Source organism: Amia ocellicauda, chromosome 16 (genome assembly GCF_036373705.1).
Source record: "Amia ocellicauda isolate fAmiCal2 chromosome 16, fAmiCal2.hap1, whole genome shotgun sequence".
In the NCBI taxonomy this organism is placed as follows: Eukaryota; Metazoa; Chordata; class Actinopteri; order Amiiformes; family Amiidae; genus Amia; species Amia ocellicauda.
The window spans coordinates 18767352-18786348 of NC_089865.1; the positions used below are offsets into that span (position 1 = coordinate 18767352).

Below are 18997 nucleotides of genomic sequence, written 5' to 3' on the forward strand. Positions count from 1 at the left end.
CCATATGCAGTCATGCACAGCTGGACACTGGCTCAAGTCCAAAAGGGAAACCACAAAGATTATTAAATAAGACCCACAGTATGCAAACACTTTCTGACTTGTTACACTAAAAAATAGAAAACAAGCAACAAAAAAAAACAGAACAGAAGATTCCTTTTTGCTGGTGTAGATGTTTTTGGTCTTGCTTTAAGAGTATTCACCAAGTCTCATTGACAGTTTGCATTATGGGAACTGAGGAAAGACCATATCCCTTTCAACAAGAGATGCTCAAGTACTCCCCAGTTTCAGGGCAATGTCATACAGAGCCAAATTAAAAGGACTGAATATCTTTAGTCTTGAACAGAAGAGGTTACATGGGGATTTGAGTCAAGTATAAAAGATCTTGAATGGCCGTGATGAAGGCAAGCGGACTGGACTGGAAATACAAAATGCAATATGTGCAGAATGGTGTCTTCCCAATCTTTTTCTCTTATGGCCCTATGCTTGTACAACAATGGTTGTATAAGTATAGCTTATTGAAAATGCAGTCAGTTTTTCCATTCATATCTGATCCAAAAGAGGTGGCTGGAATAATAAAAAATGTCTACTATATGCATGGTAGAATGTGTCTTGTGATTGTTAATTACAACAGTATACTAGAGGGTACTGTGTACTTTATTTGTTGGAATATTTAAATGCTCTGAACCAGTTCTCTGCCAAGCTTGGCTCTGGGAGGCATTATAATGAAACCCTGAGCAACACAGGCTGTTTGTAAGGAGAGAGTAGATGAAGGTGCCAGAGCAGAGCCCTGATACTGGAAGAGGCCTTTGTTGGACAGGGTTTCTGTATTGTTTTTTTTTTTCGTTTTTTTTCCAGCTGAGCTCTCAGTAACTTAATTGAATTGCAAATGTAGGGCGAGCTCCTAAAAAGCTTAAATTTCACAACAGTTTACAAGTATTGTGAAACTTCCAATTGTTAAATCACTCTAAAAAGGTCCAAGTGGAACCAATTAGTAGTTCCATTCAAGTAACGGAGAGTTTAGCCACATCTCTCAGAAAAATCAGCAGTCGAGTCCTGTTCTAGGTGTGAGTGGTGCGAGAGAGACTAGGTCAGGGGTGGGCAACCTGCAGCCCGTGGGCCACATGCGGCCCTAAGTGCATGCATGCATCCTCCCCACCCCCCAAAGAAATTAAAAAAAGTAAGAATAAAGTAGTATTTTTATGACAACTGCTTATTTTGTATCAGGGAGTTAGTCCCTTAATACATTGCTGATATGTATTTATTGCATTATATTGCTATTGATAAATACAAAAATGGCATTTGTGTCTTCTAATTGTGGTAAACGGGCTCTTGCGGCCCAAACACCCATTTGACACCTGGACTTGCAGCCCACTGATTCATTTAGGTTGCCCACCACTGGACTAGGTGCAGCTGAGCTTGCAGGAGAGTCATAGAAAGAAATTGGACCCCTTGACCGACTGGGCCAAGACGGCATGGAGTGGACTTTGTGTCAGTGGTCTGAAGGCAGATTCAAGACAAAAAGAGATCCAACGAAAGAGATTACCAACCAAAGCTATGGAAAACAACAAAGGAAAACATAATGGACTATGGATTTCTGTGCAAGGGTCTGACAAAATTAAAATCAGCTGTCCCAGTAGTTCTCAGGGGAGTGAATACATCAAATAAGTCTGATTCCAACTGTAATCCATTGTGATTACCATCACTACAGTAATAGGGTTTAATGCTATTATATTTATTTAAGACCAATATCAATTACATTTTAAACATACCAGGTGGCTTCTTATAAGAAACCCAACTCAGTTAGAGTGTGGGAGGTCAGTGTATTCCATTTTGTACTACAAACAAGCTTGATGTTTTAATACACAATCCTAAACTGAGCTTCAGAATGTGAAAAGCACACAGTTGACACACAATCGGAAATGCTCGAAGAGAGAGTGTCGATATGTAAGTTCATATTTTAAAATCTTTCAAAATAGACATTAAATCTAATATGGAGCAACAGATATAGACTATTACTGTCAGATACTCATTCATTCACAAGTCTTACTCTGTCAATATAATACAAACTGTGCAGTAATTAAGTGTTGGTTTGGTATATTTTAAATTAAAGATGGAAGTATGCCACTGAGAGTAAACAACTATCTAAGAACTCTGAAAACTAAAAAAAGAAAATAGAGTTCCCTATTTTTTACAAGCAGTCCTCCAAGATATATTTAACCAGTTAATGTATTTGCCCTTCAGGTAGGTAAATTGTGAACTCCAATGCCTTATAGTCTAGCCCATATTCTCAGTCTCGTAATGAACATAAATTTAATCCAGATGCAACAAACTGCTGACCACAATGTCTGCTCTTACAGGTCCTAATTAATTGCATGTGTTCAGAGTGATCCACAGATATGACCAGTGCTTTTACTTAAAAGGAAGAGGTTTTCTTTTTGAAGCAAAGTTCTTGAGCAGAGCCCAGCTGGGGGGACGAACTTGCTAGTCATTTTGCCAGAAAGCCCTGGAGCAAACCAATCACCAAATTACACTAGCATTCCATGAAGGGTGTTTGACTGCGTTCTAGGTCATCATCCCAGCATCCCACTGTCTCTGTACATCTGCAAGTGCTAGAACAATAATTGTGACTGTCAGGGCTGGCAGATAAAGGCTGTCTGTTTCTCTCTTAATCTTAAAGATTCTTGTCATCTGATTCAATGTACTAGCAAGGTTACTATCAGAGCTGGAGGTGTGGCTCTTGTGATGGTGGTTGTTGGCAAAACCCTGAGCTGTTGCAGCAGTATTACATTTCCTTTCACCACACACTGATATGGATTACTGATGTAGGTCTTGCCAGTGCAGTTCTCCTTTTAATCTTAAAATAATCCATCCACCTGACAGGTGTGGCATATCAAGATGCTGATTAAACAGCATGATCATTACACCAGGTGTACCTTGTGCTGGGGACAATAAAAGGCCACTCTAAAACACAACACAATGCCACAGATGTCTCATGTTTTGAGGGAGCATGCAATTGGCATGCTGACTGCAGGAATGACCACCAGAGATGTTGCCAGAGAATGTAATGTTTATTTCTCTAACATAACGTCGTTATAGAGAATTTGGCAGTACATCCAACCAGCCTCACAACTGCAGACCCTGTGTAACCACATGAGCGTAGAACCGCGACATCTGGCTTCACCTGCAGGATCATCTGAGACCAACCCCCTGGACAGATCGGTTTGCACAACCGAAGAATATCTACACAAACTGTCAGAAAGAGTCTCAGGGAAGCTTATCTGCGGCTCGTTGTCCTCACCAGGGTCCTGACCCGACTAAAGCACTGATGGACATTCCTTACAGCCAGCAAGCCAATCGCATGTTCCCTCAAAGCTTGAGACTTGAAATCCAGACATTAGAGCCTGATGTAACTGTAACTCCATACAATCTTTGAGATTTTTGTGTGTATATTTTTGTTCAGTGAAACATTCTGCAGCTTACATTGTAAGTCTGTTGTCAGTTAATGGAGATCCTTAACTGACGTATTAAGAGAGGTTCAGTCCGAGCTCCACCTATTTCTATTATATGTTCTACAGCTTTCTTGTTTTTCTTTTTTTTTTTTTTGGGGGGGGGGGTATTCTTTGTAAATCGTTGACAATTTCAAGCTTTTGAATTCATATTTCATTTACAGCTGACTTTCATGTAGACCAAACTGAAGTACACACATGTGTCCATTAATATTCTGTTTGAAAGCACACCGGATGGGATCTGAGTCATACATTAAAGACCGTGGTAGGAGACATTAAAGAAAAAGCCAGTTTGACTTTTTAAAAGCAGACCTGGCCTCTGTTTCATATGTAAACATGGCAGGAAAGCTTATCACAATATAAGGGTGGGAGCAGAACCCATCCCTGGAGCCCACCTCCCTCCACAGCTATTACCCATTACCCCCTTCCTTCCACCGCCCCGCCAGCTCCCGACATTCCTGGAAAACCACCCTCTGATTGGACCCCCGGCGCCCTGTCTCCCACTCCACTGGCACGGCTTTCCTTTCTGTCTGCACACTTTACTTTGCCCATCCTCCTCTGGCCTTATCAGTCCATTCTCCTGTCCTCCCTCACATACCTGATGATGCCCACACCCACAGATCCACGCTTTCCTCTTCCATGACACCCACATCCCCTCTCATATTACTAGCTGTGTGTTGCTTATCTCCTCCTTGATGCATTAGCACCATCTCAAACTAAACCACTGTAGTAGTACTAGCAGTAATAATAATAATAATAATAATAATTATTATTATTATTATTATTATTATTATTATTATTATTATTATTATTATTATACAGATTCAAACATCTGCTGGTGCATTCTCATAGATCTATTAAAGAGAAACCTGAATAGTGTTTAAACCAGTGTCTGCTTGCACAGAACACTTTATGAATTGAAAAATGTATTAACTTGGTATTAAATGATTAGTTAATTATTAGTATTAAATATAGCAGCTTTTCCCTTCACTGGTGAATTGACTTCACTGTGTTAGGAACTTTGGGTGAAAAAAAAAAATGCAAGGAACACTTAAACAGGAAAAGTCTTGCAACTCGCCCTGGGCATCAGAAATGTTTTTGGTTGCAAACCAGTGATACCTGCTCAAGTGCCAACTAAAGTGGAACCTTTCTGTAATGGATTAGGCAAATGCTGTTAACTGCAAGCTGATGCCTAAATACATCCAGGAGGGCACCCACGAACTCAGAAACAGCTTGTGTATTTCTCTTCTGAGTTTACTTTTCAGAATTTAGTGCTGCTTGGCCATATTTGGCTAGGGTGAAGCATATGCTTGCATGAGAGCTAAAGTAGAAGGCGAGCACACACACACACACACACACACACACAAATATGGTTTCTGTCCAAAGGCAATACAGAGAATCTTCTAATTTGTATGTGATAACCAAAAATAAAACAAAAAATCTTTCTAGTCAAATCCACTCTAGGTAGCAGTGTGAAACCCCATAATAAAAACAAAACATAGCACGGTATTGGAAAGTGGTTATTAAAACACTATCAATTATTTTTCCAGTTTATTTGTTTATTGTTTTCTCGCTGTTCTACCATTGCTTTTAATAAAAGCAGCTCAAAAGCATTAGTCCACTGGCATGTTCTGGCACCGTTTCCAGCCCCAAGCACTGTTGCTAATCTGAACATTTTCCGTGATTAGTGTGGCATAACTAGAGATAACGGGCATGTAGTGTTTAACGTGATTTTTGTTTTTTTGTTTGGGTTTTATTGGGTTTTATAGCGCCCTGTGAGCTACAGACAAAGTGGATCCACACTACCCCCTAGTGGATCAGTAGGGAACGTCAAATATCTAACTTTTGCAGAAGTCAGAGCAGCGAAGGAGGGACCGTCCCGTTAGCAGGAAAGTTGCTCCTAACGGAGGCGAGAGGCAGAGGCTCCCTTTCTGCTCGAACTGCCTCAACCACTCCCAACCCCGCTTCTCCGCTTTTTAAACTTTGTCTTCACTTCTACACAAATTACAGAATGAGGAAGTAAAAGAGCACAGCTTGGACCAACTTTTATTTCCCTGGAAGAATTTGGGGTTCTCTCTTTTTTGCAGGTATGTCTGTTATTATTTTCCCCCTTACATTGTTGTGTGCATCGCTGTCAGATACTTTGGGGTTGGTGGATTTTTTTTGGTTTTGTTCTTGTTTTGTCTGAAGGCTCATAAAAGTATTTATTATAATAATACAAATATGTATTATTATTATTATTATTATTATTATTATTATTATTATTAGTTCCATTATAAAACTTTTGAAAAAGTTTGTTGAATAGGCTATAGGTCGATATTTATGTAAATGCAAATGCCTAAAATTAAATATTTGTATTGCTGTTGTGTTGGAAAGACCTATTTTGGGGAGATCGTGGTCGCAATTTGAAAAGCAGTGGTTTGCTATGGCATTGTTTTACATTAGCCAGGCCACCTTGAGCTGGGTTTTACTTTCCTAAAGTCTTAAAAATAAAAACAGGTTGAAGATAACGCCTTTTAATGAATTTTAATGAATGTAAAACATTCTAGATGCCTTATAGATATTACCATAGTTAATAATAATGTTTACTATATGCTGTATGCTAATCAAGACATATGTTTTAATATGTTCAGATGTTTAATATGTTCAGGCAACTGGTTTATCTGTGATGTTGCTGAGATATCAGTTCATTTAAATGTTTTTTATTTGTCTGAATCCTGTAGGGTTCCTTAAAACTTTCTCTCCATTTTGTCAGATATTTATGGTATACTTTTAAAAAGTAGTTTTTCTTTTCTTTCTGCAGAACCAGTAAAATAGGACTAGGTGCATGATAATGTGCATTTGTTTGTATGGTTTTGTTTGTTGTCAATGTTCTTTTTGTCATGGAAAACTGGAACTGGAATTGTTCATCAATTAACTTTTTTCTAAACTGTAATCTGTCTCTTAAAAAGGGACCTTGAATTTTGCAACTTGATAAAAAAAAGAGAAAACAGTGAAAACCGTCTAAAGAAAGTCCATATTCCAAAACTGGTCTGGTATGTGCTGTTTTATTAATTGGTGGAAAAGTTTAATAATCGGTTTGCATGCTAGTGCTCAGATGTTAATGTACAGACATATTTGAGAGCTGTTGTACCAGCTTATCAAATCAAAGGGGTTTATTTCAAACATCAGATTGTATTTGTATGCCACTCTACACAAGCAGTGTTCCCCTGAACTGCTACCAGCATGATCAATCGGTTCTGTTTTGCTTTTTTGCGCTGTTTGCATTTTAACAGAAAACAGATACTCAGAAGGTTAAATACGGCTCTATTGCTGCTTCCCCCTGGCCTTCCATTTTGTTGGAAGGCTGCTTTTGGCATTCAAAGAGGCAAAGCTGCATACTGGAAATGAATCCAGACTATAAAATGGTTTGCTACATCAGGCGGGGGTTGGCCAAATGACCACAAAACCTAAGATTGGTGCTGGAAATGTTATCCTTGTAGAATTTCTGCACAATAATAATAAATACTGCAGTATTGTCTGCCCCTATCAGGAGGGTTTTTGCAGGAATCCCACTGGTGACAGGGTCCTGAAGGATTTGTGCATGTATTACTTAGGATGTTTTGCCGCAGTTTTACTATAATTGCACTGAATTGACCTATTGACTCTGACCTGCAAAATGGGCTAAAGCTGTTAGACCAGGCCTTGAGTGCCACCTTGTTTTCACTCCTCCCTAGATCTCCAGATTGTAATTACAGAATTGAACAAATCATCTGGATAATAAGCCAAATCATTTTCCAGGTATTAATCTGCTGCTAAGTGAACATCTACATCCAACAGGAATCTGGCTCTCAAGAGTTGGCCACCCCCAGTTTAGACAAAACTGGTCACATTTGCAAACATTGTCAGACTGGACACGAATAAAACAGATCCATAAAGTGAATTGGACCAAGACAGATTTGGAGGGAGCTGAAAGAGTCAAGGGGCAAAGTCAAGGGGGAGAAGGCTTTAGCAAGGAGTGCAGGGACAATGATGGACAAGTTGCTTCCGGGGTCAGTTCATTATCACAGATAACCAACACCATATAATGATACTCTAGAGATGCATGCTACGAAAAGCAACAAGTGATTCATGGGAAATCACATGTTGACACATCTCTCAGCCAAATGGCTCAATAAATGGTCTGCAGCCTTTTACATGCCAATACAGAGTCCTGAAACAGATGTATCCAACTTGAAAGGGTTGTTGGAGGAAAATCAAATGTATCCCTGAAAAATATATACATATCAAATATGATTTCTCAGTTCACCACTGGGAAATGTTAATGTGTAGTACATTTAAATTACCAACTTTGTCCAGTGGCATCACCGCCAGCGCAGTGCCTGAGTGAAAAGCTCAGTGCCTCATGAGGTTCTCCAGCACACCTGAATTCCTGAAATCTGCTGGACAGGTGGAGCGGGTGGACCACCTGGCCTCAAAACCTCACCTCACCCATTTAATGTGCTTCAGATATCCCTGTAGGTTGAATGCCTTGTCTTGTTAAATTTAAGATCACTGGACTATGGTTGTCACTTTTTGTTGCAGTTGTCATTTGTTTGCTTCATTGTGTGCTTGTCAGTTTAAGCCAAGGATAAGCAACCTTGGCTCTTCCATTCAGTTTTATTGCAGGACTTCAGTGCCATCAGTGTAATATTCACTTGACTCTGCTTTGCTTGAGTGCCCCAGGGGTGCCTTGGCTTGGCTTAAGTGGTGTTATTACAAGGGGAGTAGTGGTCAGGGCTCTGGACTGTGGAGGATTGTGGGTTCAGTCCCTGGTGGGGGACACTGCTGTTGTACCCTTGAGTGAGGTACTATACCTGGATTGCTCCCCTAAAAACAGCTAGGCAATTGTATGTGAAAATACAATTAGTCAGCATACTTGTAAAAAATGTCCTGCCACAGTTTCCTCCCAGCTACTGGGATATGTCTTAACCTGTTTCTGACCATTTCTGTTCCTTTTCGTGAATTCCATCACAGGAGGAGGAGAATCACTCACCATGTTCTTGCAGCTCTTTGTAACGTGTGTCCTGGCAGTAGCTGTGACACAGGGCCAGGATGTGAGAGGCCCACGGCCCTTCCCAGTCCCCACTGAATTTCCTCCTCCCCCCTCACCAGGTTGTAACAGTAAGTACTGGTTTCTGCAGGGTAGAAACAGAACAGGTGACGCCATCAGCCACGTTGCCATCCCATCCCATTCGCTTCAATTCATTATCATCTTTCCATCCAGTTTGTTTGTTTTCTTAAAGCATCCTCTACAGACCCTCCCCCAAAAACACCAAAAAACAAACAAACATTAATTTACCAAAGTGTCAGTGTGCAGTACCTTTTACAAATATTGTGTACCACATTATTAAAATTAAATCAAATTAATTATTTGCAAATCAAAGTGGGACAGGAAACATCACAACCTTTTGGTACACTTTTAACAATACAATATAACTCCAAAGCAGGTGGAAGCATCTTTTTTTTCAAATTCTTGCAAATAATAGATCTATCTTCCTCACTCTTGACTCCACCTAAAATCTTGGCATCACCCTGGATCCCTCATTTTCCTATTCTCAACATACATCTTGCCTGGTGTGCTCTTTTTGAGCAGCATCTACAGAATAAATCCTTTTTAAACTACTTACTCCTCTCACACTTTAGGCCAGGCCTTAATCCTTCTCAGACTGCACTACGGCCACCAGCATTCGCCTTCTTCAGATTATTAAACATTCTGCTGCTTATATTCATACTACCGCTCATCTCTCAAGCTACTCCTCAGTTTCACTGCCATACACATTGCTCACTTCACCATGCTGTTCCTTCCTGCCTCCACTCTCGTTTTCCCTTCTGTCCCCTTTTGCCCTCTCCATTTATCAAATACCTGTTGACTAGTAATGCCCTCAGGCGGGTGTCCGGCTGCCCTGGCTCACTCTCTCTCCTCTCTAGCCCCACAGCAATGAAATGAGCTTCCTGTGAGCATGGGAACCCCTCCTTTGGACACCTCCTTCTTATGACACCAATTACACCTGCAGACCATTTTCTTCTTCTTCTGTCTTATTTTTATCCACTGTCATTTGGAGAAGTGATGTTTTGACCCTAGTTATGTTGGGTATATACAGAGCGTTGTATGGTAGTAATTGTTAAACCATGTACAGTGCTTTGTATAACAGTATTTGCCCCCCAAAATTATAATAATCATGAAATGAACCAGAACAGCAGTAAAGTAATATGCAGACTTTTTCTGCTGTCTGATTTAGCAACACTGCACTCTCCTGACACTTTGAGGTTCAACTGTATTCCCTGTTCTGTCTCTACATCACCTGTGCAATTATGTGAATGCATACTACAACCCCTGTGTAGTATACGATTCACCTGCATGCAGCCCCTCATGCTCATTGTCATCTTCTTGATTTCAGCGTACATGCTTCCATTTCTGTTGTATTCTCATTTGTTTTTTCATGCTTTGTTTTGTGGACTGAATAATTAAGCAGTGTAATTTCACCATTAGATGATACCTGTGTGAGCTGCTCGGCTCCTGTCCATGTGTGTGTCAAGTCCTCATGCCTTATGCCCTGCTGCTGGGAACTGCCCACAGCAATGGTACTTTTGTCGATGTAACCAGGCCTCCTAATCTGGGAAAGCCGGCTAAACATTTGTTATGGCTTTGTCTTCCTTCAGAGCAGATCCTGTGTCCCATTAGCCTGTATTTTGTCATTGACACTTCGGAGAGCATAGCCCTGCAGCTCCCACCCCCAGGCATCTTGGTGACCTTCATTAAGAGGTTCACCGAGCAGTTTGTCAATAAACTGGAGCCACTGGTCTACCAGGACGCAGTCGAGATCACCTGGGAACTGGGGGGGCTGCACTTCTCCGACCGGGTGGAGGTTTTCAGTGACATTACAAATCCCAAAACCTTCCTCGAGCGTCTCCGGAACGTTGCATACCTGGGCCGGGGGACCTTCACCGACTGCGCTCTGTCCAACATGACCAGGCAAGTGACCTCTCAGGCCTCCAAGGATAGCCGGATCCGATTTGCCGTGGTGATCACCGACGGCCACGTAACTGGCAGCCCCTGTGGCGGAATGAAGGTCACAGCTGAACGAGCCAGGGACGCGGGCATCAGACTGTTTGCAGTGGCGGCAAACACGAATTTATATGAAACGGGGCTAAAGGAGATTGCCAATACCCCTGCTGAACTGTTCCGCAATTCCTATCTGGCCACCGACAAGGGCCAGGTCCATGAAGCAACTATTGATCGCATCATTAAAGTCATGGTAAGAGCATAAGACTGCATCTTCTCTTTTTTTTGGGGGGGGGGGTGGGGGGGGGTGTGTTGAAATATATTCTTTACTACATTTTATGGAAGATTCCCTCTAGGTATCAAAGGGCCCCTTTGATTTGACAGTTCATAGTTTCATCCTCCGTGCTGTGGTTGTGTCTGCAAAGAAGTGAACCATTACTAACGGGAAAGCTATCCAGCATTCACTGGAGTTTTGCCTTTAAATACTACGCCGCCGTCCTGCCAGGCCCCTAACCAGAGACGTTACTGTGTTCCAGATCATCGGTATTTCCCTCCTGCCACACCTACAATGACATAGACAGTGGTATAATAGAAGACAGGGAGAGCTAAAAATTAAATTTTCTAAATCTCAAGTAAGCATGCTCTACCCTATGCAAACCCAACAGGCATTTTAAATACTGATAAGCTTTTATAAAACAGGCTTGCCGTTTTGATGTCCCTAACTGGTAATCTCAGTCCTTCTGTGTTACCTTATACCATTTTCAGTCAAAGTGCTTTGCAGGTCTGCTACTTTGAATAGTGTCAAGAGCTGTCATCTGGCTGGGAAAACATAGTTTAAATTTGTACGTTTCACAGTTTAATGATGTGTAAACCAGGCCTGTTCTGAGTTCAATATGTAATCAGATTGGTTCTTAGATGCATACCTGGAAAACGTCTGGCTGGTGTGTCTCTTACTGAGAAAAATACATTATTTCCAGACCATTTTCTGTTTGGGATGCCATCTTGGAAATAGAATGAAAAACAGCGATTATGTAAATTGAAATGTAAGAAAAGACTAGGCAACACAACTTTTTTATCACGTATTACACATGTGAAAGACTGATATCTGCATGATGTAGCCTATTTCATTAGCCTCCCATGTGCAAATCCTTTTAAAACGAGTCTGGCAGTTTAAATGTGAAGCATTTGATAGTCTGCTTTCTTCATTACTTTATGCTGGAACCCGTGTTGCGCAATATGGCTGGGTACGGCATACTGATAGATGGAGGATGGCACACGCATATACTATACTGAACCTGTGCTATACTCTCTATGTGTAATGACCAGGTATCCTTCTAATCAATGGGTCCAGATCTGGCTGTACAGAGGGAAGTGTTAGCTGGGATTTTGAACCAAATCAAACTGCCTATAACCAGAGAGAAAATTCAACTTTCCAGTGACAATTGAGAGAATATTCTCAGGGTTGAGTTGCTTAATTTCCCAGATTGACCCCTTCTAAGCAGGCAAAAATTACCTAAATGAATCATAAATTTAAAGCTTAAATCTGCAGGCATGTATGATACAAAGAATGTCCCTTGAGCTCTGACTATGTCTGTTATAAGCCTTGTATTGATCTGGAGAATAAATTAAATGTATAATGGTTTATTCATTCATTAGTATGGTTGTAGGTGGGAAGAAGTATTATTAGTGTTATTAGAAATAATGTCTTGGCGTATGTGTGGGTGAATGGTGTCAGCAGGAGAAGGGTTTTTGTTTTTTATTTGTAAGGGTTGTCTTTTAGCACACCTGTGAAAAGAGCATGGCTTCAGGTGGATAGCAGGGAACAAATAAAAAAGGGGGATAGCCCATGTAAGAGGTGAGTCTTTTGGGCAGGTTAAAGAGCCCCCAGTAAAAACAACACAGAAACAGAATGATAATCTATGAGAAGAGAAAGAGAAGTGATTTTGTTTTTCGTTTAGTTTCGAATTCGTTTGAAACCATTCCTGAGAGTGGAGCCATTCTTAATGACAAGAATTTGAACATTCTCGTTTTATGGACTGAGCTGAATTACCTCGGTCACAGTGTAGTCGGGTGCATGATTTTGTATGTGTGCCAAGCTAAAAAATGTTGTCATTTCTTTGGCTCATTGTCAATAAAACCACACAAAACAATGTTAAACTACGCCATACAGAGCAGCGTACGATGAGTTAAGTTTTGCTTTGTTTAGAGAATGAAATCTATCTACAAATCATTATTTTTATTTTTTCTTACAGAAACATGAAGCCTTTGCACAGGTAAGTGAATTATTAATCTCTGTATTCATCCACTTAGAGACAAAGTCACACGAGGAACTTTCACAATCTTTTACACACACTACACTGTACTGCAAAAAATTGCTTTATTTAACTCACTGCTCTATATTTTCAGCTCCATGTCCAATTTAGAATGAATCAAACAGTTAAGGTGCAGGGTGTATAACATAATAAGAGAATTTTTTTAAATTATCCAAAGATGCTTTCTCTGTGGTACCTAACCCACTCTCCCTCTCATAAACCTTACAGTGTTATGAACAAACGTGCCTGGTTAAGCCCGGTCCTCCTGGTCCAAAGGGCTACAGAGGACAAAAGGTGAGTCTAAGAAAAACTTTTTCTGCTACATGTTAATGATGTAAAGTGAGCCGGATTCGACTTTTGCGATTGTGTGGTGGCACCCTGAAGCATGAGGTAACCTAACCCAGGACCTTAGTGTCTTTTAACAGATTATGTTGCTTTGACTTGGTAAAAAAAAAAAAAAAAAAATCTCAAGATGATGTATCTCATTCTTCACTCTCATGGCTGTCTCTTAGCCTTCCTGATCTCCTCTCCACACACGGACACACGACTTAGCTGAGGAGCTTATCTCAAAACTTCCAGCAGTTCAGCGTGTCCCATTTTTCCTAAGGAAGCTGTAAGGAGGGTGCTGGTAGTGTGCTAAATCAGCAGACCTTACCTGATTATTCAGATAATGAAAGACATTGCTTTGATCATATGGAACTATTGGAATAATTACTGTATGTGCATGTAGTTATTATCTTTGATTTTAAGTCTTATAAAGTCCTAGGATCTATTAAAAGGTAATACTAAATGTATATTAAGTTATATTGGTGGGAATGGTAGTAGTAACGAAGCTTCAGTGTAGTGTGTAATGCGTGTTGCATTGTTCATTTCAGGGAACAAAAGGTGACATCGGTGGTCTTGGGCCGAAAGGTGAAAAGGGTCGGCAGGTAAGGACCACAGCTCCCTGGCAGACTGTCGATCATACCAGCCAACAACTTAACTAGGAAGTTTAAGGACAATAATTTGAAAATTGATAATACTTCTTTTAAAAGAAACTACTGCGGTAGTCTCCTCAGTTCTTTCCTTTATTTTCAACTTCCTCATATGCATCGAAATAGTTACATTGGATTTAACTTTTTGACGGCAATATTTCTAGAAAAGAATGACCTCTTAACTGTATCTGACCATTACATGCCAGCTTCCAGCAATATTTCATTCCTTGGACTTCTGTACATATATATATATTGGGAAACAAATAGGTTTGCTCATTCTATTTTGTAAAAATACTGCAATTTTAAAAGAAAATGAATGGCTACTAACATGTGATTTTGATTTTGCCAGGGCGATCCAGGTATAGAGGGTCCTATTGGTTATCCTGGTTCAAAGGTGAGTGTCCATCATCTATAAGGCAGCATTTAAAATCAGGCAGTGTATAGTACTACTTCTAATACTAAGTGCCACTACTGTAAATGGTTAACTAAAATGTAAATGCATCATATTGTGTTAAAAAAATAAGAAACTACATAGATTCCAGTGTATGATCCTTCTTTAGGCTGTAAATTAATATTCGTAAGTGGTAGGTGTTTTTAACAAATATATTTTTCCATTTCTTGTTGTTGTTGGAGTTTGATTTAATGTTGGCCCATAAACTACACATTTAACTGGTGTCTTTACCATTAAGAAGGTAAATAAATAAAGGTAAAACAATAAACTGCTAATCTGCCTTGTCAGAATTTGAAGGTGTGCCCTGAACTAATTTTGTTTTCTTGTGTTACTTTAGGGTTTTCCTGGCTTGAAAGGTGAAAAGGTAGGCTCTCCCTTTGTTATGTGAACACAATCCAGTAAAATAACTGTGAAGAAAAAAGAACATAAACATATTTACATACCAGGAGTACATGGTTTCAGAAAATGTATAAAATATGTTAGACACACATTAGAAAAAAAGACGTCTTACAAGACACTCCGCTGCAGAACAGTAAATGCTTTATTTGCCTCCCTTGCAATTATAGCACTCTATTATACGTTCAATTATAACACTAAGCTGAAGTATCAAACTATTACATTGAATCTCTAATTTCCCTTAATTACTCAAGCGAAATCGTTTTTTGAGTGGGAGTACTGTACGCGTATTTGTGTGTGTTCATGTTAATACATATTTTTACTCTACCCTTCTTTGGCACTGATTTTGTAATTTAATTTGTATTTATAGGGTGAAATTGGATCAGAAGGCAAGAAGGTAAGAAACATTTTGCTTTATCATCGAGTTTCACTACCTTTTTTTCTGTTTGTTTGTCTACAATGTGTGTAAATCCCTGTCTTATTCTCTCCCTTTGCAATGTCTAGGGTGTGGCTGGACCAGGAGGACGTAATGGGACAGACGGACAGAAGGTGAGACAGACTGCTCGTTAAAAAGCAACCGACAATGTATTGCATTGCCTTGATCAATATGACACTCTTGCTCAACTATAGAGCAGCACTACATGTATTCCCAAGGCTTTTCAAGTAGAGCACTGAGTAATAGTAATAACTATTAGCCTTCTAAGCTTCTGTGGGACTCTGGCACTTAACTGTCATCTTTTAAGTAACTAACATTTTCATTTATGTCTGCTCAAATTAATCATTAATGATGAACAACCACAAAAAACAACCAAACAGACAAACAAAAACACTAAATAAATCAATAACAACAAGAAACGACTGGTTTAATCTGTCAGTTATGTAAACACTTCGTAACTTCAGATAAATACATTTTTACATTTTTTTCTGTATATATTTTTAAAATGTATTTATATTCATTTTATTAGTCAGTATGTGCTGAAGAAAATGAAAAATGCTTAATACAGGGGACAATAATATCAATGGATACTTCAAAAAAAGTTCACAATAACACACTACTGAATGCAAGTCTATAGCTGTAATGATCATAGCTGCATTCAAAAATAACCTTGGTAAGATTGGTGTGATGGCTTTTGTCAATAACACATTTATTAATTCATGTATTCACTTATAATTAACTTGCAGACATCTGTTTTGTGTCTGCACTGACCCTGTGTCTAAAGGCCCCAGTGAACACTTGTTTTAGATGAAGTTGAAGTAGCTTTAGAATACTGTAATTGTCTAGCACAGGCAATTTAGGTATGCTTGTATTTCTAAATGCACAACGAACTGAGAACTTTTTTTTTCCGCACATGAGGAGATGAGAAAGTGTCCAGGCCCTTTTATTGTCCCCTAAGCCAAAAGATACCAGTGAATGCACATGAATCATGACCCACTTTTCCTTGTTTGTTTGTAGGGAAAACTTGGGCGGATTGGACCACCAGGCTGCAAAGGAGATCCAGGTGACAAAGTAGGTAAAACATGCTTAACAGTGACTATGTTTAATAGATCAGACTGTTTTGCTTTCCCAAAGCAGTATGATCTACTGAAAGTATAGATTTTGATGCCAGACATTACAGTTATCAGTTTTCCATTGGTCTCCAGTATGCTAACACATTTATGGGATGTACATGTCATTGAAATGGTCTCTATGTTCCTCTAGCAACTGGATTACCAAGATCTAGAATGCCAACTATGCTGCCATATATGGGAAACTCAGTGGCCTATTCATACCCTTATGAGGCCATCTTTTTTATCTTTGAAAATGTGTAACACCAGTGCGAAGTTCACTTAAAAGAGTTTGTTTCTTTTGCCTTTTCAAGGGAACCCCTGGTTATCCTGGCGAGGTTGGGGGGAGAGGACTTGGTGGAGACCCCGGACCTAAGGTCAGTGTCTGGACATCTCTCAGTGACTTTAGGCCAAGCTAGAGAGCGCTCAGCCTTCAACATATTCCATATGGATGGTTTGCGTCTTACTTAGCCTCACAGTACCTATATAATTTGATGTCTATAGTTCTACAACAGGCTGGTGAAAGTGGCTCCTATTTACTTGTGAGAATGTGAATTTAGATGTTAATTTGGTTTTATAGCAACCTTAAAAGTCTTGCTTGTATCAACATTTCCAGGAATTAAAAACACTGTGGCATCCTTCATCCTGACATCACTGGCCACTATCATGTGACAGGGACTACCATAATTAAACAGGCACCTTGTTCTAACATATAATTGTTAGGTGTTTATTAAGAGCACATGGTGTGCATTATGTAAATCAAAGTGTCTCACAGTCTCTGGTGGAGATGTCTGTTTTACTGTTCCTTGTACAAAGAGGCTGATAGGGGTTCTTGCGATTGGTTCATTTCAGGGAGATCCCGGTCGTAGTGGGAGAAACGGCCCCCCCGGACCACCTGGAGATTCCGGACAACAGGTAGAAAGCGGGTCTTGAGAGGTGGAATTGTTGCATGTTGTCGGTAACAGTAGACTTCATAACCAAGGCTTTTCTGACAGAGTATTTGTAATTCAAACCTTATGTACCTGCAGTCCCGAACTATTCCTATTCCATTTGTTTTTGGAAAGAGTCAGCCTCAAAGCCTTTGCACCCAAATGGGCAAAAACAAAATCGTGGAAAACATTGTGGCCTTCAGATGATACATTTGTGCCCTTTTTTATTTTTATATTTCTTACAATATAGCACATTGATTTTTGCATACAATTACCCATTTATACAGCTGGGTTTTGACAAGTCACTCAACTATATTTATTGTAACAGTGGCTGGTTTTCACCTTCTCTAATGATACCAGCATACAGACTACAAAACATTTGACAGCGACCTGAACCTGAAGGCAGCAAGAACCTAATTAATTCAGACACAAAGGCCCTTCAACCTCACAGAGCATTGGTTAGAACAGAGGTTCCCAAACTGGGGTTAGGCACTCCGGCAACAATACTGTACCCCCCCAACACCCCCAACGCCCCCCGCTCTTGCACATTTTTACCTTCAGCAACCACTCTCAGTCTCTCATATGATCATGGCACTGCAATCACTGAGACCATGGTGAATTTACAGGAGGAATACAAGAACTTGGCATGCATTTCGAACTGTAACTTACTCAATATCAACATGAAACTCTAACATTATTTTCTTTCTGTCAGGGCGAGAATGGAAGCCCTGGATCTGCGGGGATGCCTGGGCCAAAGGGCGGGCCGGTGAGCACTTTGTTCAGCAGCCATTGTGTTGTATACCACAGTACTGAGTCTTTTTTTTTACATCATTGATGCATTTTGCTCTCACCTTTCTCCAAGGCAACTCGAATTTCACAACACAACTGTATTAAAAACCAGCAGGAATCTGTAAACTGTTTGGTGGTACATCAGTAGCATAGCCTACAGTGATTTAACATAACAAAATAAAATAGTAACAACGCAATACATTAGCTGCAGTGACTATGGTTAATATATATAAAAAAAAAATATATATATATATATATATATATAAAATATAGTTAATGATGCTGCAGTGTAGGCAAATGAGCTGCAGGATTGCAAAAGCTTCCAATAGTAAGAATGTTCTGTGTATTTGTTGTTATTCTCATCTGGTTATATATATTGTTTCTTGTTTTTTGAAGGGTCCTCAAGGTGTGCCCGGACCAAAAGGAGAACCTGTACGGTGATATAAAATATATTGGTATTATTATTAAGATCAAAATGTAATGATTCGTCTAATTTAGTTAATTTAATGGTGAATTCTTCCATATGGTTTTAGGGTCGAAGAGGAGACATAGGAACCAAGGGTGGTCCTGGACCGAAGGGGGCAAATGGAGAGAAGGTAATCGCAACATCTTCCCTTCAAATACAAAAAGCAGGATAAAACTACTTCTTAAGAATGCTTAATGAAATTAAAAGTATATTATTTCACTGCTCAGTGCCAAGACTGAAAACCTGAGAGGCATGCCACAGAGGGTGTTACATACACAGCAGAAAAGCAATAGTGTAAAAATAAATTGTGCACACCTAGGATTATATGTTCATTGTGATCTCATACTATCAAACTGCCCAAGCTTGCAAATATGAAACACTATTTCAGCTGCTGGGATATTTTGCACCAAATTGCCTCATAGAAATCAATGGCAAAACTTTACACTAAACTGGGATATTCCGAACCATACGGTAACTAGACTCCGACAGCTGCGGGATCATGTGAAAAACTGACGTGGCGATACTCAAACTGTGACCAGTCGTTTAATTTCTGTACAGACCTTCAAAGTGTGTGCTGTGTTGCATTTGATCGCTATGGAATCATT

The 18997-nt window shown here is 39.8% G+C and overlaps 1 protein-coding gene across 3 annotated transcripts in view; it reads left to right on the forward strand.

Annotated features, from left to right (window-relative positions):
- The first annotated feature begins 5374 nt into the window (after window positions 1-5374).
- col6a2 (collagen, type VI, alpha 2) overlaps window positions 5375-18997 on the forward strand; it is a 30798-nt gene continuing 17175 nt past the window's right edge. Inside the window, exons 1-17 of one of the 3 annotated variants that reach the window (XM_066688210.1) lie at window positions 5376-5593; window positions 6458-6541; window positions 8502-8648; window positions 10188-10783; window positions 12783-12803; window positions 13071-13136; window positions 13718-13771; window positions 14166-14210; window positions 14605-14631; window positions 15034-15060; window positions 15168-15212; window positions 16117-16170; window positions 16523-16585; window positions 17061-17123; window positions 17850-17903; window positions 18323-18358; window positions 18460-18522. In XM_066688210.1, coding sequence (XP_066544307.1) covers window positions 8522-8648; window positions 10188-10783; window positions 12783-12803; window positions 13071-13136; window positions 13718-13771; window positions 14166-14210; window positions 14605-14631; window positions 15034-15060; window positions 15168-15212; window positions 16117-16170; window positions 16523-16585; window positions 17061-17123; window positions 17850-17903; window positions 18323-18358; window positions 18460-18522 — 1341 coding nt within the window. In that variant the 5' untranslated portion in view covers window positions 5376-5593; window positions 6458-6541; window positions 8502-8521. Of the gene's footprint in view, window positions 5594-6457; window positions 6542-8501; window positions 8649-10187; window positions 10784-12782; window positions 12804-13070; window positions 13137-13717; window positions 13772-14165; window positions 14211-14604; window positions 14632-15033; window positions 15061-15167; window positions 15213-16116; window positions 16171-16522; window positions 16586-17060; window positions 17124-17849; window positions 17904-18322; window positions 18359-18459; window positions 18523-18997 lie in introns of all 3 variants that reach the window. The other 2 variants (XM_066688211.1, XM_066688209.1) reach the window with 2 other exon arrangements.